We start from the raw sequence: 18,608 nt of genomic DNA, 5'->3' as shown, positions 1-18,608 counted from the left end.
TTCTGTTAATATAGATTTTTTTCCTCCCTGTTTACATCAGATGGAGCATCACATTACTCGGAATTATTTGCAACCTTTTTTTTGAAATCAGGAATATATTAACCAGACCATCTAATGCATTAGAAAGATAGGATGCCTGTTTATTCCATGACAGTAAAGGGGGGGGGGAAGGGGGAGAAGAGGGTGTTTTTATTAGAAAAAAAGTATTTCTAGGTCAACTATCTTTTTAAAACTCCCAACACTGAAATAACTATGTTTTAGGGGATTGAGAAAAGGTCAGCCAGCTTTCAAGCTAATTAGTTCAATACAGTGACTCAGTCTATTTTTCCTTATACCGGATATTTCTGAATGGCTTGAGGTTTTAAATACCTTTTATAGACTTAGTGCAGTCACATTCAAGAATGTAACAAGCTTGTTGAATTTTGGGAGAGGGGAACAAGCTTTGCTTCTCCCCTTCCCCTTAAACTAAATACAGTTCTACTTTTAATGGAACTTTCTCTTGATGACTTGTAGATAGGAAAGTTCTTTATTCTACCAGTGCTATATTAATCTAGTCAAGTCAGATTTCCACGTTTGCAAAGAGAATAATTATTTCCAGAGCAACACCACCAGAAATGAAAGGTTATGCAAGTAAATTCATTTGTGGAAACTAAGAATAAAATGACAGCATTGCCAAGGGGAATAAGGCTGTCAAAAAAGCCCAAACACTATTCACAAAGACACACAAAAATGACAAAAAGGTGAATGTCTATATGGCAAGCCATTACATTACAGAGGTATGTATCAAAAGCCAAATGCTGCTCTAATCCACAGACATTGTTTCCTTCCTGCAAAGAAATATATATGTGCTGCTGGGGGAATGGGGAAGAAAACTCATCTTAATAAGTTTCTTTTTAGGGCAGTCTATCCACAATGAAATATTAAATGTCACTTCTGAAGCCTGCTTTCTTTGCGGTAATGCATTAACATTCAGCCCCGTAGTTGGCCAGCCTAAATCAGAAGTGTCTCTGAATTGCAAACCAAACTCTCAGTATTTATATTTTTTAAAATTATGTTTACATTTTTCTTTCAGCTGAGCTTTTGCCTAACATGCTGAACATCAAGCATTGCCATCCTTGCAAAAAATAAAACAAAGTAAACGCTTGGAATGCATAATGCATATTGTTTTTTCCTTTTACGTAGAGACAGGAAGACTTAAAACAAAGAACAGTATGTACTGGAGAGAACACTATGGATTGGGAAAGACGAAAGCAATTATAGTTTTTTGATATACAAGCATAACCCAGCAAACTGATGCTTCTTGAGTAGCTCTTCTGACGCATTGTTGCTACAGGTGGAAGATGGCATTATGCCTGCATTAGTGTCCTTTAACAGCCTCAATTCCAAACTTAGAGCACTTTAATTTACAATCAGGGAGCTACAAGTCATTTACTAGCAGCTGTAGCCAGAGGCAAATGATACTGTTGCTTAGTAACTAACAGGTAACTAGTGCAAGCCCCAGTTATATTTATGTACATAGCAAGCTAATGATAGAAGATGAAGGGGATGTATGTTTGTGGAAATAGATTCCATCTAGTTGTTTATTAAGATACCCTGGGATTTTTCTCTCAATGAAACATTTGTTTAAATAAAATGCACCAGGAAGGAGAATTGAGCTAATGTTTTCTGACCTTCAGTTCACATAATTAAATGTACCATTGCAGATGTAGCTTTTTCAGTTCATTAAAACAATGAATGGGTGTGAAAACTACGTTATCCCCAAGGAGCCGATGTCATTCTGAGAGGCCAGATTGACAACCCTGGAAACTAAAGTTTGTTGTTTATCCATAGGGCTGTTACCATCCAGCCAACAGCAGTTTAAGTTTACTTCACTCCCCCACAAATATCCCTAAGCCAACCATCTTTAGGAGTAAAACTGGTCATTCAGTCTTCACGTACATTCATCCCATAGTTTCTTGGCTGAGACTTCGAACAGTGGTGTCAATTAGCACTGCCTGCGAAGGAGAGCTTTATGAAATCGACTCTTGTCTAACCTGTGCTTGACTAGAACTAGCAACATACAAATAATAAGCACTATGCCCCGTTATCAATCCCAGGAGCCATCCAGTCACTCAGGGTTCTTCTTCATTAATTAAGAAATTAATGAGAGTTTTTACATTGATTTCAATGGTATCAGAATCTGGCCCCATATGTTAGCTATGATAACTCTACTACCAATTATCTATGTTCTCAAATGTGTTCTAGTCAACAGAACTCACATAATACAGGATTTACTTTTCACCTGAATAGGAACATTTTTCATCAAAAACGAATATTCAGTTCACATCACAGCTGTATAATTATTCGTTTTATAGAGATGTAAAGCAGGCATTAATAGTAGTTCAAAACATCACATTTATAAACTTTTCTCCCATCATATTAAACATAAATACTTCAGATGGAATAAAACTCCAATCCTTCAAATGGATAAATTCCCCACCAAATATAGAATCTCAAGCTTCAGAAATCAGGCTTTTAAGCAAAGTGTCAGAGTCATGCCTTCACTTGCTGTTCCATGAGGTGCAATGTCAGGAGAATAAGAAGAGCAGGCTAAAAAAAGTCTCATTTATTCTTATCTACAGAGGGGTTTATTTTTAGGAATTTTATTTCAAATTAGTTAGTTAATGATTGCCAAGTGCTTTGAAGATCAAAAGCTGTGTAAGTGCTGAGTATTATCTGGAAACCAAAAAATGCATACCAAATAACTAGCCAACATACATGCTACTCACAATCACAATATCTTACAGTTCAATAGCAGCTTTCAATCCCAAAGGATCTGAAAGGGCTTAAACTATGGCCAGAGCCTGCAAACAGATCTATAGCCCTTCACAGTGTCCCATTTGCTTGAGTAGGACTCTGTGCAGTTCTATTTGCAGGACTGAATCCTGAATAAATACAGGGACCATTTCAACTAACCACCAGTGAAATGCAGTTAAATATGGTGTGGAATACAAACGTTGTTTAGCAGGTGTGCACCACCACTACATAGCAGCTTCCTTAAAATTCAACAGAAAATAACTTTGTAGGGTAGATATCTGTCTAGCATATAAAATTTGAGAGAGACTGCCACAAAATTTTAAAAACCTATAGATTTGCACTATTCATTAACAAATTCTAAAGGAGATTAAAGTAATTTCTATAGAGCCCTATTTAATTCCTGTAAGACATTATTGGTTGAATCTCTCTTAAATTTCACTCTTGCAAAAAAATATTACTGGATTGTTAATAACAATCAGTGCTTAGGAACTGTATTATGCCTCATTCAAAAGGCAGTACTTCCTACAGTGACCTGTATACAATGTTTCTCTTTCAACAAAGAGACTCTCTAATGCTTGTACATTACTTTAATGTATATTTATCCTGTTCCCTTTAAGGCCTGAAGTTGACTTACTGAAGTACAAATAAGGAAGCTAAAATATTTACATATCTTCAGGCACACTAATAAATATGACACATGAGCAACAAATTACACACCTGGCCCTCTTTTCCAGGACACACACCCCTCCCACACACACAAAGTCGGGCATAACTTATGCACCACTATAAGATATCAAAGAAGCATCACTACAGTCCACATTTGCCAGCCTACCAATTTGTTCAATATACCAAAAACAAGGACCTAACACAGGACTAATAAAATTATCTTTATCACTGGAGAGCTCAAAATGATGGATGACAAAGTTAGGACTTTATGAGATCAAAAGTGAGCACATCCAGTTTTCAAATTTTGTTTTGCAAATGCAATTAAAAATGTGCAATTGATTTAGTACTGGAGAGTAATGACATCCCATTCATTTGAAATGAATATATCCCGATAAAATGGCATTAAGCTGAGACATTAAGTCCTGAGGTACAGATCTAAATCAAGGGTCAGGAACCTGCTTTACCAGGTTTCAGATTACTTTGAACACAGACACTGTAACTGGCCTAAACTATATTCTTAAACTAGTACATCTGAATACATAACCTTTGAGACTCTGTGCTAGATGAAGACAGGCCCAGGGACAGAACTCAAGTCCAAGTCAGAATATGGACCCAATCCTGCAAGCCACTAAGTGCATCTAAAAAGGTGTTGAGCATCTGCAACTTCACTTTATGTCAACAGGAATTATGAAATAGATTAAATATCTTTCATCGAGGAGTAACCCACCTACGGTAACTTTTAAGTAGGTCCCTATCCCAACGTTGTTAAGTATATGTCCACGCCCTAAAGGCCATCTCCATTCACTAACATTTTAACTTGTGTGTTCTTTAAAGTGTCTCGTGAGGTTTAGAATACAACTTGGCTCAGCTTTTAGCGAAAGATAAACCTCCCCTTGATGATAGATTTTTGCGGGTCCTTTGGGTGCTCAGTTAACAAAGTTTTACTGTTCCTTTACATTAATCAATTACTTGTTTTTGCTCTTTTCTAAATAACTCATTATAATCATACAATAAAGGCAGCATCAAGAGAAAGGAAAGACCACAATACAGATCCAAACTCAGCCATACTTTTTATTACAGAATATGTCACTATTGAATCGAATTGGTCGCTATTTCTTTTCCATGTGGCAAAAAAACAGAAAAATGATATTAAACTCATCCATGCACCTTCCAATCCTGCACTTGCAATGAGACTGTAAGCTAACAAACACAACATGCATTCACAGTCAATTTATTAAAAGGCATTTCTTAGCACCAATCAGACAATATACAGCAGACTCACAACAGAAGAAACTAGATTTAAAGTAATAGCTGTTGCTGATAAGGAAGGGTACACGTTTTAGAAAGGTGGGCAGGAAAACAGGTGCATAATTGCAATTATCACTCCATGATACTATAGTGGTGGCCCTCAGAAGCTTATCTTGGGCAAAATTAGAAAATGTAAGGGTAACTCCAGATTTTCAAAACCAACTTCTATTTCCCTATACACATGCTTATAGGAAATACCATAAATACAGCTGAAAGTGAGGTTATTTAACTGCAAATACTTATTTAAGCCCCCAACCTACACTCTGATCCATGCCAATGGAAGAGTCCACCCCCTCACATCCGATTGTAGGATCATGGGCCTTAATTATCTCAGGCAATTGGCAAGTTTTAAAAGGCCATCACTGTGCACGCTAAGTCCAATTCCCTATACACAGCTGCATTCTCTGCTGAAAACTGACCCTGAACAATTTAAGATAAGTCAACTAGTTCAATTTGGTTTTAGGCTGCAATATTATTTCGCTACTTAATGGTATTTCTCCTCTGAAATACCAAGCCAAAAAATGTGTTTACTACTTTTTACAGCACAAGCAGAAATAACCCCTTGTGCAGTGAGAAGCAAAAGTTGATACACAGCTATTACTTATATACATCAAATTTCAACGCTGCATTTGCAGATCTGAACAATCAACTTTAAAAAGTCAGCAAATTCTGATTTTAAAGCAATTGGTTGAATGAATCATTTATTTGATTTCAAACTAACTCGAAAATGTGTCACTCTACCTGCTTCTGGAAGAATTCAGAGTATCTCCAACCCCACCAGACCTTCTAGGAATGACAAGACACTACTCCTCAGACCTTTTTAAAAAAAAGGTCTTTGACAACTGTTCTCTTTTCCTAGAGCTACTATATTCTGAAAACAACCTCTTCTAAAATATTCTATTGATGGCACATTTTGTAATCTGTAGAGAGTGAGAATGCCACGTACAAATATATAAATCCAACTTCTGCTCTGAATTATAACCAGACAATCCAACTGATATCTATGGGCCAGATCCTCAGCTGGTATAAATCGGCAGAGCTTGGAGCTATGCTGAACTACACCAACTGAGGTTCTGGCCCTATGATTTTGTGCCCAAGACAATGCATCACAACTTTGTTTATCAACGGTAAATTCTCCTTCCATATTTATGCATATGGTCCATATGATTCTTGCTATTATTTTTTTCAGGTGTTACTACTGTACAAAACTGTAATAATACTCTATTATAAAACTTGTGATACCAATGCAAAGTGTCGAAATATTCAAAAGCATAACAAAAGTAATAAAGCAGGCTGAATTTAGTTCACTGCAACCTTTGGAATTAAGGAATCTTTGGACTGCAAAATCACACTTGTGCCTAAATTCACCATTCAGCTGAAGTAATAAAAAAAAGAATAACCAGAGAGGACTTACTAAAAATCTCCAGTGAGGATTCTCTTGAGTTAGTGTTGTGACATTAGATTGAAAAATCTGGGTTTTCTCTTCTAAAAATTGGATCCGCTCTAATGTTTTCAGTGGCACTGCAGGTTGCAAATATGGTAGATCATTTCTAAACTGTAGGGAAACAAAAAACAAAAACAGGTAAATCCTTACATTTGTTTAAACCCCAACTAGCAGCATGCATTTTTTCCACAATATAATGTGATTTACATCAGTGGTTCTCAACCTTTCCAAACTACCCCTTTCAAGAGTTGGCTTTGTCTTGCGTACCCCCAAGTTTCACCTCACTTAAAAACTACTTGCTTACAAAATCAGACATTAAAAATACAAGTGTCACAGCACACTATTACTGAAAAATTGCTTTCTTTCTCATTTTGTCTGTATGAAATTTTAGTTTGTATTGACTTCACTAGTGCTTCTTACGTAGCCTGTTGTAAAGCTAGCAAATATCTAAATGAGTTTATGTACCCCCTGGAAGACCTCTGTGTACTCCCAGGGGTACACATACCCCCAGTTGAGAACCACTGATTTACGTGATGTTTTTAATAGAATGTCTCTCCATATGTGGTTTGCAAGTGATGGTTAATAAAAATATCCTACACATTAAAAGCCAAACTACATTAATAAGTCTTCAACAATCCTCTGAAGCATACCTCATAATTTATAACAGTGGATATGTGAAAATAAAATGTGCATTGGTTGCATGCACCACTTCAACTCAGTTTCTACAGGAATGGGGGGGGGAACTAATTTACCAAAGGTGGTTGTTTAGTTCTTACACCATATGCGACTGTTCACAATTGGAACCCCAGGACTGAGAGCGCGCCTATCTGAACAAATGTTCAGGCACTACAGTCAGAAAGAGTGAAACTGAACATAAGCCCTCAAAATAAGGTTTAAGTGGTGCATGTTGTGGCCCTCAGCAGAGGGGTGAATTTCTCTAGGTGCTCAGTTTTTAGGGTTTGATTAGATACAAACTCTAGCAAAATGCTTACCACTGTACTTTTCTTAGCATCTTGCCAACAATCAAAATATCATGTATTGAGCTTAAAGATGCCAGTCAGAAATGTAATGTTTAAGGGCAATCCAGAGTTGTTGAAGTCAAAGGAAAGACTCCCATTGACTTCAGTAAGCTTTGGGTAAAGGGTGAAGTGCACAACCTGTAGTCTTGGGCAAAACTTCAAAACACCCCATAATATTTGCACATATATCACATTCCAAAATTAAGAAATATAGAGTAAAAGTTTGCTGATTAAACAGGTCATCCATTTGTGTGATCATGTAATGTTCTTCTAAACTACTCATGTCAGAAGATGGCAAAAAGGGGGTTGATTTATTCTTTGTCGTCATTTTTATACTACCCAAAATCATGTTAAGTACCAGCCCCACCTATCATCTCTTCTACACTATTGAGATATCAGCTCCTGCCTCCTCTCTGCCAAGAGTGCCAGCCTTCATCACCCTTTTGTTACATTTTCAAATAAGCACCTTCGCACTTTCTCCCATGTTTCCCCTTGGCAAGATCTCCCCATAAACGTCATTACCCTCCTTCACACTCGATTCCGCCGTAATGCCTACAGAACACTTGACAATGGGCAAGCCACTGGTGTGCTGAGACCTGCTGCTTTTCTTGCTGACCAGTATTGCCCCCACTGTTTCCTTGTACTCCCCGTCTGTCTGTTGTATCCATTTGTTGTCTTTTGTCTTATGCTACACCGTAAGCTCCTTGGGGCAGGTGCTGTCTTTTTGTTATGTGCATGAAGCATAACAGGGTCGTGGGTCTATGATTGGGGTCCATAGGTGCTACTCCAATACACATAATAAATCATGACGATGATGATAATAACAATAGTATTAAACAGCATAGAATAGTAGCTATCTGGAAGATAGCATTATTTGCTTCAATTTCTGATAAGTATAAGTAAGTAGTTCTATCAAAGTTTTTAAGGCACCTTTTTCACCAAAGCTCAGTTTTGTAGATATCTTTTGACTGAGGCCCCTTTTGTCACACAAAACCTCAGACCGCATGAACAATCTGTTACCTGCAAAGTGGTCAACGTAAGAGCCTATTAAATACCTGATCATTATGAGACAATAGCAACAGGCATTCTTAGTACCACACAATATAGCTCTAAAAGGAATCAAACAAAAGAATCACACAAGGCTCCAATGGCACAAAAGCAATTCTAATAAATATGAAAACTTGGGAACATATGGAGGTTTATTATTAGCACAGAATAGTATACACAGCTGATCCATATACATCCATCCAAACCATTAGCAACAAACATTCAGCTTGCTGGTTCCTTTAAATGTCTGTACTTACACAACGTGTGATTCCTTCTTCAGTGCCAACTCAATTTTGATGACACCACCAATGTTGGAATACTGGAAAGTGGCCCTGCACAGCCTGCCATGTCTATGTTAGGCCTGGGCCAGGAAGTGTAAGGCTCTTCATTTATTCATGGGTTTCCTAAGCTGTGCTTTGTGTCCGCTGAATAGGACAGTTACTCAATCTCCATATGGGACCTGTTCAGCATATAGCAGGCACCTTAATGAATCATTCAGACAAAGAACACTGCCTTCATTACAGCAATATAGCCTTTTTGCATGGATATTCTTTTGGGCAGGTAATCCTGTGTAGAGATACAAAGTTTCATCAATGTCCCTTTTTGAAGGGTACTAGTCTCTCTTTCAAATATATTTTACAGGATACCTGTCATTTGCAACCTCAGAGGCAGAAACTCTCTTACTATATTATCTGCAAAGACTCAGGGTTGTGAACAAGTTTATCATGCGAGTAGTCCCAGTGAATTCAGTTAGGACTGCTCAAGTGTGTCAAGTTAATCGCATACCCAAGTGTTTGCTGGCCTGAGGGCTACATTTATACAGTACCTAGTATCATGGGGCCTTGATCTTGATTGGAGTTGTGATACTGGCAGACTAGGTGGCATCTCATGCCAAGGCTCCTAAGCCTGACAACACTGACAAACGCATAGCTGGAAATCAGTCTAGCTCACCGGTGTGTTAGCATTGTTAAAACAGATGTTAAATTGATAAGAATGTGTTTAGTGTTTAGACTTGATGAAATGCTTGTAGGATGCTGCATGCATTGCTCTCACTTATAACAGCTGTAGCACATGGTATAAAGTTATTTTGAGTGTTTGCATTGTACACCTCTGTAACTATGTAACTAAAACAGGAAAGAAGCATTAATTAATGTAACGTGCTCATTGTGCATACAAGAAGGCCCACTGAAACCAAAATGAGTCATTGTGAAACATCAATGGACAAAGACTTTGTTGATTTCCCCCCACCCCCAATCCATGAAGAGAAGACAGCAGAGGTGAAAAAAGTAAGCCAGTACGGTATGGTACGGCGTACCGGTAAGAAAAGCCAACCGTACCGGCAGGGCCACTGATGGGACGGGGGGGCAAAAGGGGCAGCTGCCAGGGGCCCAGCGATTTCAAAGGGCCCAGGGCTCCCAGCAGTGGCCAGACCCCCTGGCCCTTTAAATTGCTGCCGGAGCCCTGGGCGGTGTGAGCTAGGCAGCGCTGAAGGGATGGCTGGGGGGAGTCTGGCCCCAGCCCCTTCCACGTGAGGCCCCGCCGCTTCTGCCCAAGGCCCCGCCCCTTCTTGGGGCCCAGAGCCTCCCCCCCACCTTGCCCAGGACCCCGGCCGCCCTGCATACTGGTAAGTTCATTAAGTTACTTTCACCCTGGGAGACAGGCACCAAACTTGTCCCATCAATTTGAACTCTGGAGGAAGGGAATAAAAATCCCTGACCAGAAGGAACTTGGAATGTGGAGAGGGCAATTTTTCTAAGCATAAGCAAAAGCAAGAGATCCACAAGCTGCTTAGTTAGGGTTAGCCTTAAAGGACATCTAGAGCTGTAGCAGCTCTTATCACTTTTTGGAATCTAGGACTGTAGCTCCTCTGTGAGTGTGTGTTACCTGCTTTAACCTTGTAAATAACTCATTTCTTTTTCTTAGTTAATAAAACTTTAGTTAGTGTTATAGGACTGGTTACCAGCAATGTCTTATGTTTGAGATCTGAGGTACAATTGTCCTGGGTTAAATGACTGGTCATTTGGGCCTGGAAGTAACCTGAATATCGTCGTGATTTTTGGTGTAAGGGACCATCTATCACAAAGACAAGCTTGCCTAGGTGGCAAGATAGACCAGAGTCCCCAAGGGGGCCTCCATGTTATGGCTGTTGTAGCGCTTATGGAGTTCACACTTGATACTTGGCTGGTGAAACCTGAGGGCAGGTCTACACTTAAAATGCTGCATTGGCGCAGCTGTGCCACTGTAGCGCTTAAGTGAAGCTGCGCCTACACAGACGGCAGAAAGCCCTCCCTTTGGCATAGTTAATCCACCACCCCGAGAGGCTGTAGCTATGTCGACAGAAAACCACAGTCTATACAGGGGGGTTAAGGTCAGTATAACTACCTCTCTCAGGGTTGTGGATTTTTCACACCCATGAGTGACGTAGTTATACCAACAGAGGTCTGTAGTGTAGACCTGACCTCAGTATAGAACACACAACCTGTTTGCTTCTTAACAGTCTGCCCTGAGCTTGGCACTCACGGTCATGAGCCATTCTAGACAGCGTCTTTTAAATGCCATTCTAGTACAATTAATCATTCATACTACATATGATTGTAAGCTGTCTTGGTACAGCACCTAGCACAATGGGGTTCTAGTCCTTGACTAGAGCTCTTAGGCAATACAAATGATAAATAATATCTACTACTTATGGAGACTATCACTAGGTAAGGAAACTACTACCTGATTTTAATTTGCTATAAACCTTGCTATCTTAGCAGACATGCACAAGCCCTATAAACTGATCTATTTTCAAACTGATTAAAAATACACTTATCACACTGCTGCCAGCTCTCATGATTTTTTTCCATGAGTCAAGTGGGCAAGGTTGGAACCAATCTGGCGATGACACAAGAAGTGCCAGCCATCTAGTGAATTTCAGCTCTGCCTAGAGAGGACCACCCAGCAACTCAGGGAGGCTGCACCCCCTCTTGACCCCTCCCTTGCTGTGTACAATGCAGACAGCTCTTCCGTTCCTCCCCACTCCTGCAACACTCAAGCTAAGCCAGAAAGGTGGATAAAAAGCCCCTGGCTCTGCCCTCCAGTCTGGAAGAAGGTGAGGGGGACCCTGATGCAGCCTCCACCCAGCCTTTGGGGGAGGTGTGACAAATCCCAGGAGCTGCAGGAAGACCCAAGGTGAGGCTGGGGGGAACAGAGCTGATGGGGAGCTGGAAGGGCAGAATGGATGCGTCACAGAATTGATGGGGGGGATGGGCAGCTGTGGGGCAGAACTGACAGGAAGTTGGGGGGCAGGAGAGATGGGCAGATATGAAGATGACAATTCCTGCACAAAACCACAGTATTTCTTTTACCTCAGGATATTGGGGCCAGTCTCCGTTTTGGAGAGGTTTGACTCATGATTAAGGTGAAGTTTTTGTCACAGATATTTTTAGTAAAAGTCATGGACAGGTCACAGGCAATAAACAAAAATTCAGGGAAACCCGTGACCTGTCCATGACTTTCACTAGAAATATCCCTGACAAAGGGCGTAAGTGGATTCAGCACCCACTGCTGCGGCTGGGGCTCCCAGGTCCACCCATCGCGGCTGGGCAGCTGCAGGGTCCCCCCCACCAGGGTCGGGGCTGGGAGCTGCAGGGGCAGGGCTAGCTGAGAGCTCCAGCCCCGGGGCAGAAAAGGTCACGGAGGTCAATGGAAGTCCGTGACGTAACTGTAGCCTTACTTGTGATTTTTGATCCTCTGGGGTGGGCAACACTGTTGTCTTCTATTGTATGGCAATGGCACACGCAGGCCCTAGCCGGCTCAGGGACCCACTGTACTAAGCTCCAAACAGACATGCAGTAAAAGACAGCAATGGACAGGTTGTGCTTTTCCAATTTGAGCTCTGTGCTTGCTGCTCCCATGAACTGCCGAGAGGCCTGGCAGGCAGCACAGGAACATCTAATATGGGGGAGCAGAGCTGGTTCCCTCTTTGCTGAAATACAGAGAGAGCTGCAGCAGTCTCTTACCTCAGGGAACTATTCCCCTAAGGAGGGACCTGCCCCCACTTCCAACCACATGCTCTGGAGCTATAGGCACAAAAGCTGGAACTGCTGATGTGTAGCCTAACACTGCTCCCCCAAAGCTAAATGCACAGTAACGCGGTCTCCCACTCAGATGAATAGAAACTTGAAATACCAGCATGTTTTTCCTCCCCGTTTCCTTTCCTTGGCTTGCCCTGGATGGATACATTTTGTAACACTTGCTAACTGCTGGGTTGAAGAAGCTATGGGAGACAAACCCTTCAAAGGTTTAACAAGATGTAACCCCACACACAGGAATGGGAAGATGGAAAGAAAGTGAGCCAGAAATCCATACATCTGATCTCCAGTCCTAAGCAAAGGCCAAAGACTCTAAGCAAAATACGGTATTCTTGGTAAGAGGTCAGTGATCACCTAAACTTGTGTATAACAACCGGCCCTACTGTTCCTGTACAGATATTTCAATATAAAACACACTTCTAAAAAATATAAATGAGAAATCCTGTGTCTCATCTCCATCCCCTTTATACCTGATCCGAACATTAAATAAAAAGGGTTGCTTGTCACTAGCATGGCAGTGTAGGAGACAGGCTAGGCAGGAGAGTTAAAGGGAGCACAGTTGCTCCACAGTCCTGACTGCACCCCGGGGGATGTCACAGCAGCTAAGTCCTGAAAATTTTGTTTGGCTGAAACCATTCAGCAAATTAGTGTCAAAATTTGTGACTAGTTTTGGGTTGACCGAAACTCCATGTTTTGGCAAATAACCTATTCATTCAAAAACTGTCACCCAACTCTGTTGCTGACTATTAGATAAGTTGCCTCACCTACTGAAATCTGCAAGGTACTGATGTCAGTGGGAGAAGGCCCACAGCATCCCACAGGATCAAGATAAGACTAAATACTAGTTTCTTAAGGATTCCCTCTTTCTCTCTCACGTGCTTCTCCTTTTGTCCTGGCTTTTTTAAAATGCAAAATCACACTGAAGTCTAAAACAACATTTCATACAGATTATGACTTTTTATTTATTTGTTTATGAACAGCTAACCCCTTACTGCTTGCTGAGGTATAAATACTCAAGGGAATATCTAGCAATTTTGAAGGCAAAACAATATAGCTACAAAAGCAAATCACACTAATATTGTTTGCCAGAACTATGATGTAGTGCTTTAGAAATTAATGGGGAGTATATTGTCATCTTGTGGCATATTTTACAGTCTCTAACAGTGCATTAAAAATAATTCAGTGTGGGTTTTTGTTCTTACATTGCAAATAAATGCACTGTGGTTGAAGAATCAGTAGCCAGGTTACAAGACAGAGAATGACATTCAATGCAGTAGGCAAAATGTCAGCAATTATAAAGGTATCAATATGCCAGGGAGTTCTGAAATGTTGTATCTGCATCAAAAGACATTTCAATGAATTTCCCTTCACAAATTACATTTCTACCCTTTGTAGAATTATTTTTTTGCACATCAATTGAAATGATTATCCCTGACCTGCCTTTGTTTTTAACATTTGCCCTTTTTCTTGTGACTCTATCAGTGAATTTTTTTTTTATTCTGAACATTATTATTCCTGGTAGATTGATCTGTATGGAATGTAGATATATTTAGACACACACATAGATGATCCAATATACTGGATACACCCACAGTCCAATGGGGCTCAGCGGTGAAATACATTTATTATTGCCCATAACCTGCATGGTGGGTAAATCTAAAATGACAGACAGTAGTGTAGCAGGGTGGCTGGCACTTTAAAGGAATCTGGGCCCAACCTCACCTGTGATGGATCACCTACATCCCGGCTGAAACTGGTCAGATAGGCATCAGGTGATTATAAAAAACAGCAAAGGACTCAGATGGGAAGAGAGCTGCCTTGTGCAGGCAGACTCTGGCAGGAAGCCCCTGGGTCAAGTGGGGAGAGCTGCAGGAAGCAGGATAGCTCCTGTGGGAGGCCCCGGAGCAGCATGATTCCCAGGCAAGTGGCCTGTAGAGAGAAAATCTGTAGGGAATAGATAAGCCCCTGCAAAGACCCCAGGTTAAGGGGAAGGGACAATTGATGTGCAGTTGTGTGTTGATGTTCTATGTGGAAGCAATAAAGCTGAGGCCCTGAGAAAAGGGCCTGACCCACACTCTGAAGGGACAGGCCAGCAGCGTACAACCGGACTATACATTCCTTTTAAACTAAAAAGGCAGAATTACTCCACCTCCACAAGAGGCAGACGCTATGTCGGTGGGAGAGCGTCTCCTGCTGACATAGCGCCGGTGTGGACAGCACTTAGGGTCGCTGTAATTTGCTTCGCTCGGGGTGTGTGTGCCTTTTTCACACCCCTGAGCAATGCAAGTTAGAGTGACTTAAGAGGTAGTGTAGAGCTGCCCGCAGTGTGTGCCTATGCTGGCTGAGTGCTGAGCTCTGTTTACAATGAATTTCTCTTGGGCTTCTTCCCGTTGTATTTTATTGTTGAGTCCTATAGCCTGATGATGCATTATAACAGCCACACTTCTCTTTAAGAAGAAGGGTATATATTCTGAGTTGAGATTGGCCCAAACTACAAGGTTTAGACCAAACCCAGTTCTCTGGGTGCTTTGCCCCAACAATGGAGGAATGACTCAGTGAATATACTGCAATATACGCCAGCATGAGAATCCTCCTGCACACCTAGAATGCTCACTATTAGAACAACTTACTAAGGACTGCGGTGGATTCTATGACACTGGTTAATTTTAAAATCAAGATTGGATATTTTTATAAAATATGTCTCGTTCAAACAGGAATTAATTCAGAGAAGTCCTATGGCTCTTTTTACACAGGAGGTCAGATTAGATGATCTCAATGGTTCCTTCTGGCCTTGTAATCTATGAATCTATTCATCTAGATAAAATTAGAATTTGGTCCTCTGTGGCTGATCTCAAATATTCACTGCTAGGTTAGGATGATGATCTGGCAGAAGTGGCCACAGAGCCTTTTTGGGACAGTTGGGTCTGAGCCCCGGTGCCTTGCTTGAGTCCGCAATGGTTAGAATTACTGCATAGGCTCAAGAATTATTCCTTTGACTGATGAAGATGGGGAATTCCTGGGCTCTGAATGGGGTTGTAGCTATTCCCAATAGGCGGAGAACAACTGTGACACAGGGCTTCCAGGTCAGAGAAATACCCCAAAGCGGGAGAAATGGGTACTGACAGAACAGCAGAGACTCTTCAAGGGGAAAATAAAAGTTAAATTCACAGCTCTATACAGCAGACTAGTTACCCCTTATCTTTTCCCCAGCTTCAAACAATTTTGAAACGAATTAGTTTCTCCTGAGATGGTTACTCTCCTTAAAAGGTTTAGATGTCGATCCTGTTAACTTCAGACATTGGATAGAATTGCCAAAATAAAAGGAGTGCCAGGTTAGTAGTAGATGCTTAAGTGAGAGCACACACACACCAGCGTGTGTTCACGGAGATGCTGCAGTGACCAGAAAAAGAACATTAATTTGAAATAGCATCCAATCTAGGCGAAGCTGTGTGGTTCTCATGAGTTAAAACCCCACCTCTTTTGGAATCTAATCATATCTCCCTGCAGCTAACATGACCTCGTATGCAATATTGCTCAACACATGAGAAATTTAAATAGATGCTGCTTTCCTCATCTCCCCCCGTCCACCCACACTTTTGTTTTTTAAATCAGGCTCAAGTTGGCTCACCTACTAATGTATGCACCCTGCCTTGCATGGGTGGGTGTTTTCAAGCTTATATGGAAGCTGTTTGGATTTACGTTTAAGAATCCCATATGGTAGGTGTAAGGCGTGCCCTTGAGCACACCGCCACATGGCACGGCACGGCCCTGCAATGACTTACTCTAAGAAAGCTAGTCTGGGAAATACTCTAGACTGAAGCTGCTTCAGCAGTATGACATGACCAGCTTTCTAAGGTAACGTTATCAGGAGATAATCACACCCTACTGACTTAGTGCCACTCACTTGCACTCATGATATATAGCGCCCCGGTGAAAAAGTAAATTCACGAGTTTATAATACAGTGTGAAACAAAAGAGCAAGATGTATCAGAGGATTAGTGAGAATAATATACTGAATACTAATCATATGTAGCATTTATTTAGACTCTTTACCTTTCCAAAGCAATACACAAACATTAACTGATTCACACAGCCAGGGACTCACATTCATAGCCTACGTAAAGGGCTGCATAGGACAGTGGGGACCCCTGGCCCAACTGCTACCCCTGCATACCACCGGGCAGCATGGGTTTACCTCTTTTAAGGGCACCCAATTGCAACCAGCAGTGGACAGAACGTGGGAGCAACTGCACTGCTGCCTCTGCCGCCCAGCCATCTCTCCATTCCCCATCAGCTGGGAGATGTAGCAGTGTGCCTCTGGTCCCTTTCAAGACAGCTCCTCACCTTGTACCAGCATTAGCTCGGCTCCAGCCAGAAAATCCCTATGTAATGACAGCTTTCAGAGTGAAAGTGAAATGCTTTGGGCAGCAAAACGTCACAGGCCACACACCAGTCAGTGGCAAAAATTGGATTAAGAACATAGAAGTCTCAGTCCCCATCCATGTGCTCATTCTTCTAGATCATGCTGCTTCCCACAGCACTCTTAATGCCAAACAATCCCACCAGACAGACAAACTATACACAGGGATCACTTCACCCAAGACCAAAATGCAGCCACCACCAGCATGAAAAACATCAGTTCTTGAACATTGCATAGGAATACTATGCAGCAATTTATGGGTGTAAACGGAAACTGCAGATGTTATTTAGTTAGACGGAATGGGTCAAATTTTGCAATTCTTACTGAGTTCAATGGGAAGTTTTATTTAAGGATGGCAGAATAGAGCCCAAGGAACATAATACTGAAATTATGTATTATAAATTATATTCCACAATATTCTATATTATAAATTAATACAGAAATTAAAACTGGGGTGAACATCCCAAGCTTATGAAAAATGGAATGGGATCCTTAATTACCACAAATAGCCAGGACTGGATTATTGTACCTCCTCCAAAAGATATCAACTTCAGTAGCACAGTGCCCCTGAAAACTAAGATGGGGGCACTGACACAGAGGGAAGTATGCCATTTTCTGATGCACCAAGACCACTCCCTACAGCTCGGGGGTGTTCTTCTGATGTTTCCCATCCAGTCACTGACCCAAGCCTACCTACAGCGTGGTTTGGTTGCAGGAAATCACCTTTACAAATGAGATGTATAACGCACAGAGACCACTCTTATCCTTCACATGTTGTTGCAAAAGAGAAAGCCTTTTGATTTTGTTTTTTTAAATAGGGAGAAACTCAGTATTATTCCATATAACTCATCCTCCAAGGTGGGGTGATACTTTAAAGTTCCTCGACTAAAATTCCAAGATGGGTGTTACCAGGGAAGTGGTTCATTTCCTTTGTTTTTCAGTGGTCATGGAGGGAAGGTATTTAACTACAAGGAGATGGGGTGTGGTAGGCACTGTAGAATGGATGCCCTCTCCTCTCCTCTGAGCATGACTGGCCTCTCTCTATCACTAGTTTGCCTGGCCTTTCTGGATCACTAGTTACCTGATTCTTCACCAGGAATCAGCCAGTGGGAGGCAATTCATGGTTGTAGGCCAGACCAGGGAATAGGGAAGAAATGGTATGTATGCTCCAGCACTGATCACTGAGAAGGAAGGAGGGGTGGGGTGCAGGTGGCATTGTAAGATGCCTAGGAAGCATGGGATTCTCAGAGGGAAAGTTTGTGAGAGGAGATTAAGAAAGTAGGAGGAGTTCCATCTTTCGAAGGAATGGGGAAGAGCTGGGAGGGAGACATGGTTAGTTGGAGAGGAGAAAGTACTAAAGATCAGCACATTCACCCTCAGAGTTAGAAGGGTTACAAACATTTATCCATAGGTTTTACCTGACATTTTCCACCCATCTATATTTATATAATATTACTGTCACAGCTGTTCAATTATCCAGATGGCATGAAAAATGAGGGCAAAATTAGGTGCAGTAGGCACACCCTAGGTGTTAGACTTTCCACAGTTTTGAAATGCTAAAAATACATTGGGCAAAGAATAGTTCACCAGACCACAGCTAAGGACTTTCCAAGAAAGATCACTTCATGGGTTTCACCACTACATGCAAAACCCAAATAATTATTTACAGGGCAATATTCTCTGATATTGGCTAAAACATTCATGAGGTCCATTAATCTATAATTTTTTGCAGACTTTTTACCCAACTCCATTAACAGAAACGTCCAAGCTGAAAGCCTTACAATTCCTCAAAAGGCTACACAATTCCCCAGGCTGAAATGTCTAGTGCAAAA

General features: G+C 41.3%; 1 protein-coding gene across 17 annotated transcripts in view; it reads right to left on the bottom strand.

Moving 5' to 3' along the window:
* The window catches only part of RIMBP2 (RIMS binding protein 2), a 359,348-nt gene that overhangs the window by 220,835 nt on the left and 119,905 nt on the right, over positions 1-18,608 (bottom strand). For all 17 annotated transcript variants that reach the window (XM_024101538.3, XM_024101539.3, XM_065568590.1 and 14 more), the window contains one exon: positions 6,185-6,325. In XM_024101538.3, coding sequence (XP_023957306.2) covers positions 6,185-6,325 — 141 coding nt within the window. The remainder of the gene's footprint in view (positions 1-6,184; positions 6,326-18,608) is intronic.

The sequence above is a fragment of the Chrysemys picta genome, chromosome 15 (assembly GCF_011386835.1).
Source record: "Chrysemys picta bellii isolate R12L10 chromosome 15, ASM1138683v2, whole genome shotgun sequence".
Lineage (NCBI taxonomy): Eukaryota > Metazoa > Chordata > Testudines > Emydidae > Chrysemys > Chrysemys picta.
The sequence above is the reverse complement of the archived record's forward strand: the minus strand, read 5'-3'. Positions and strand labels throughout refer to the sequence as shown.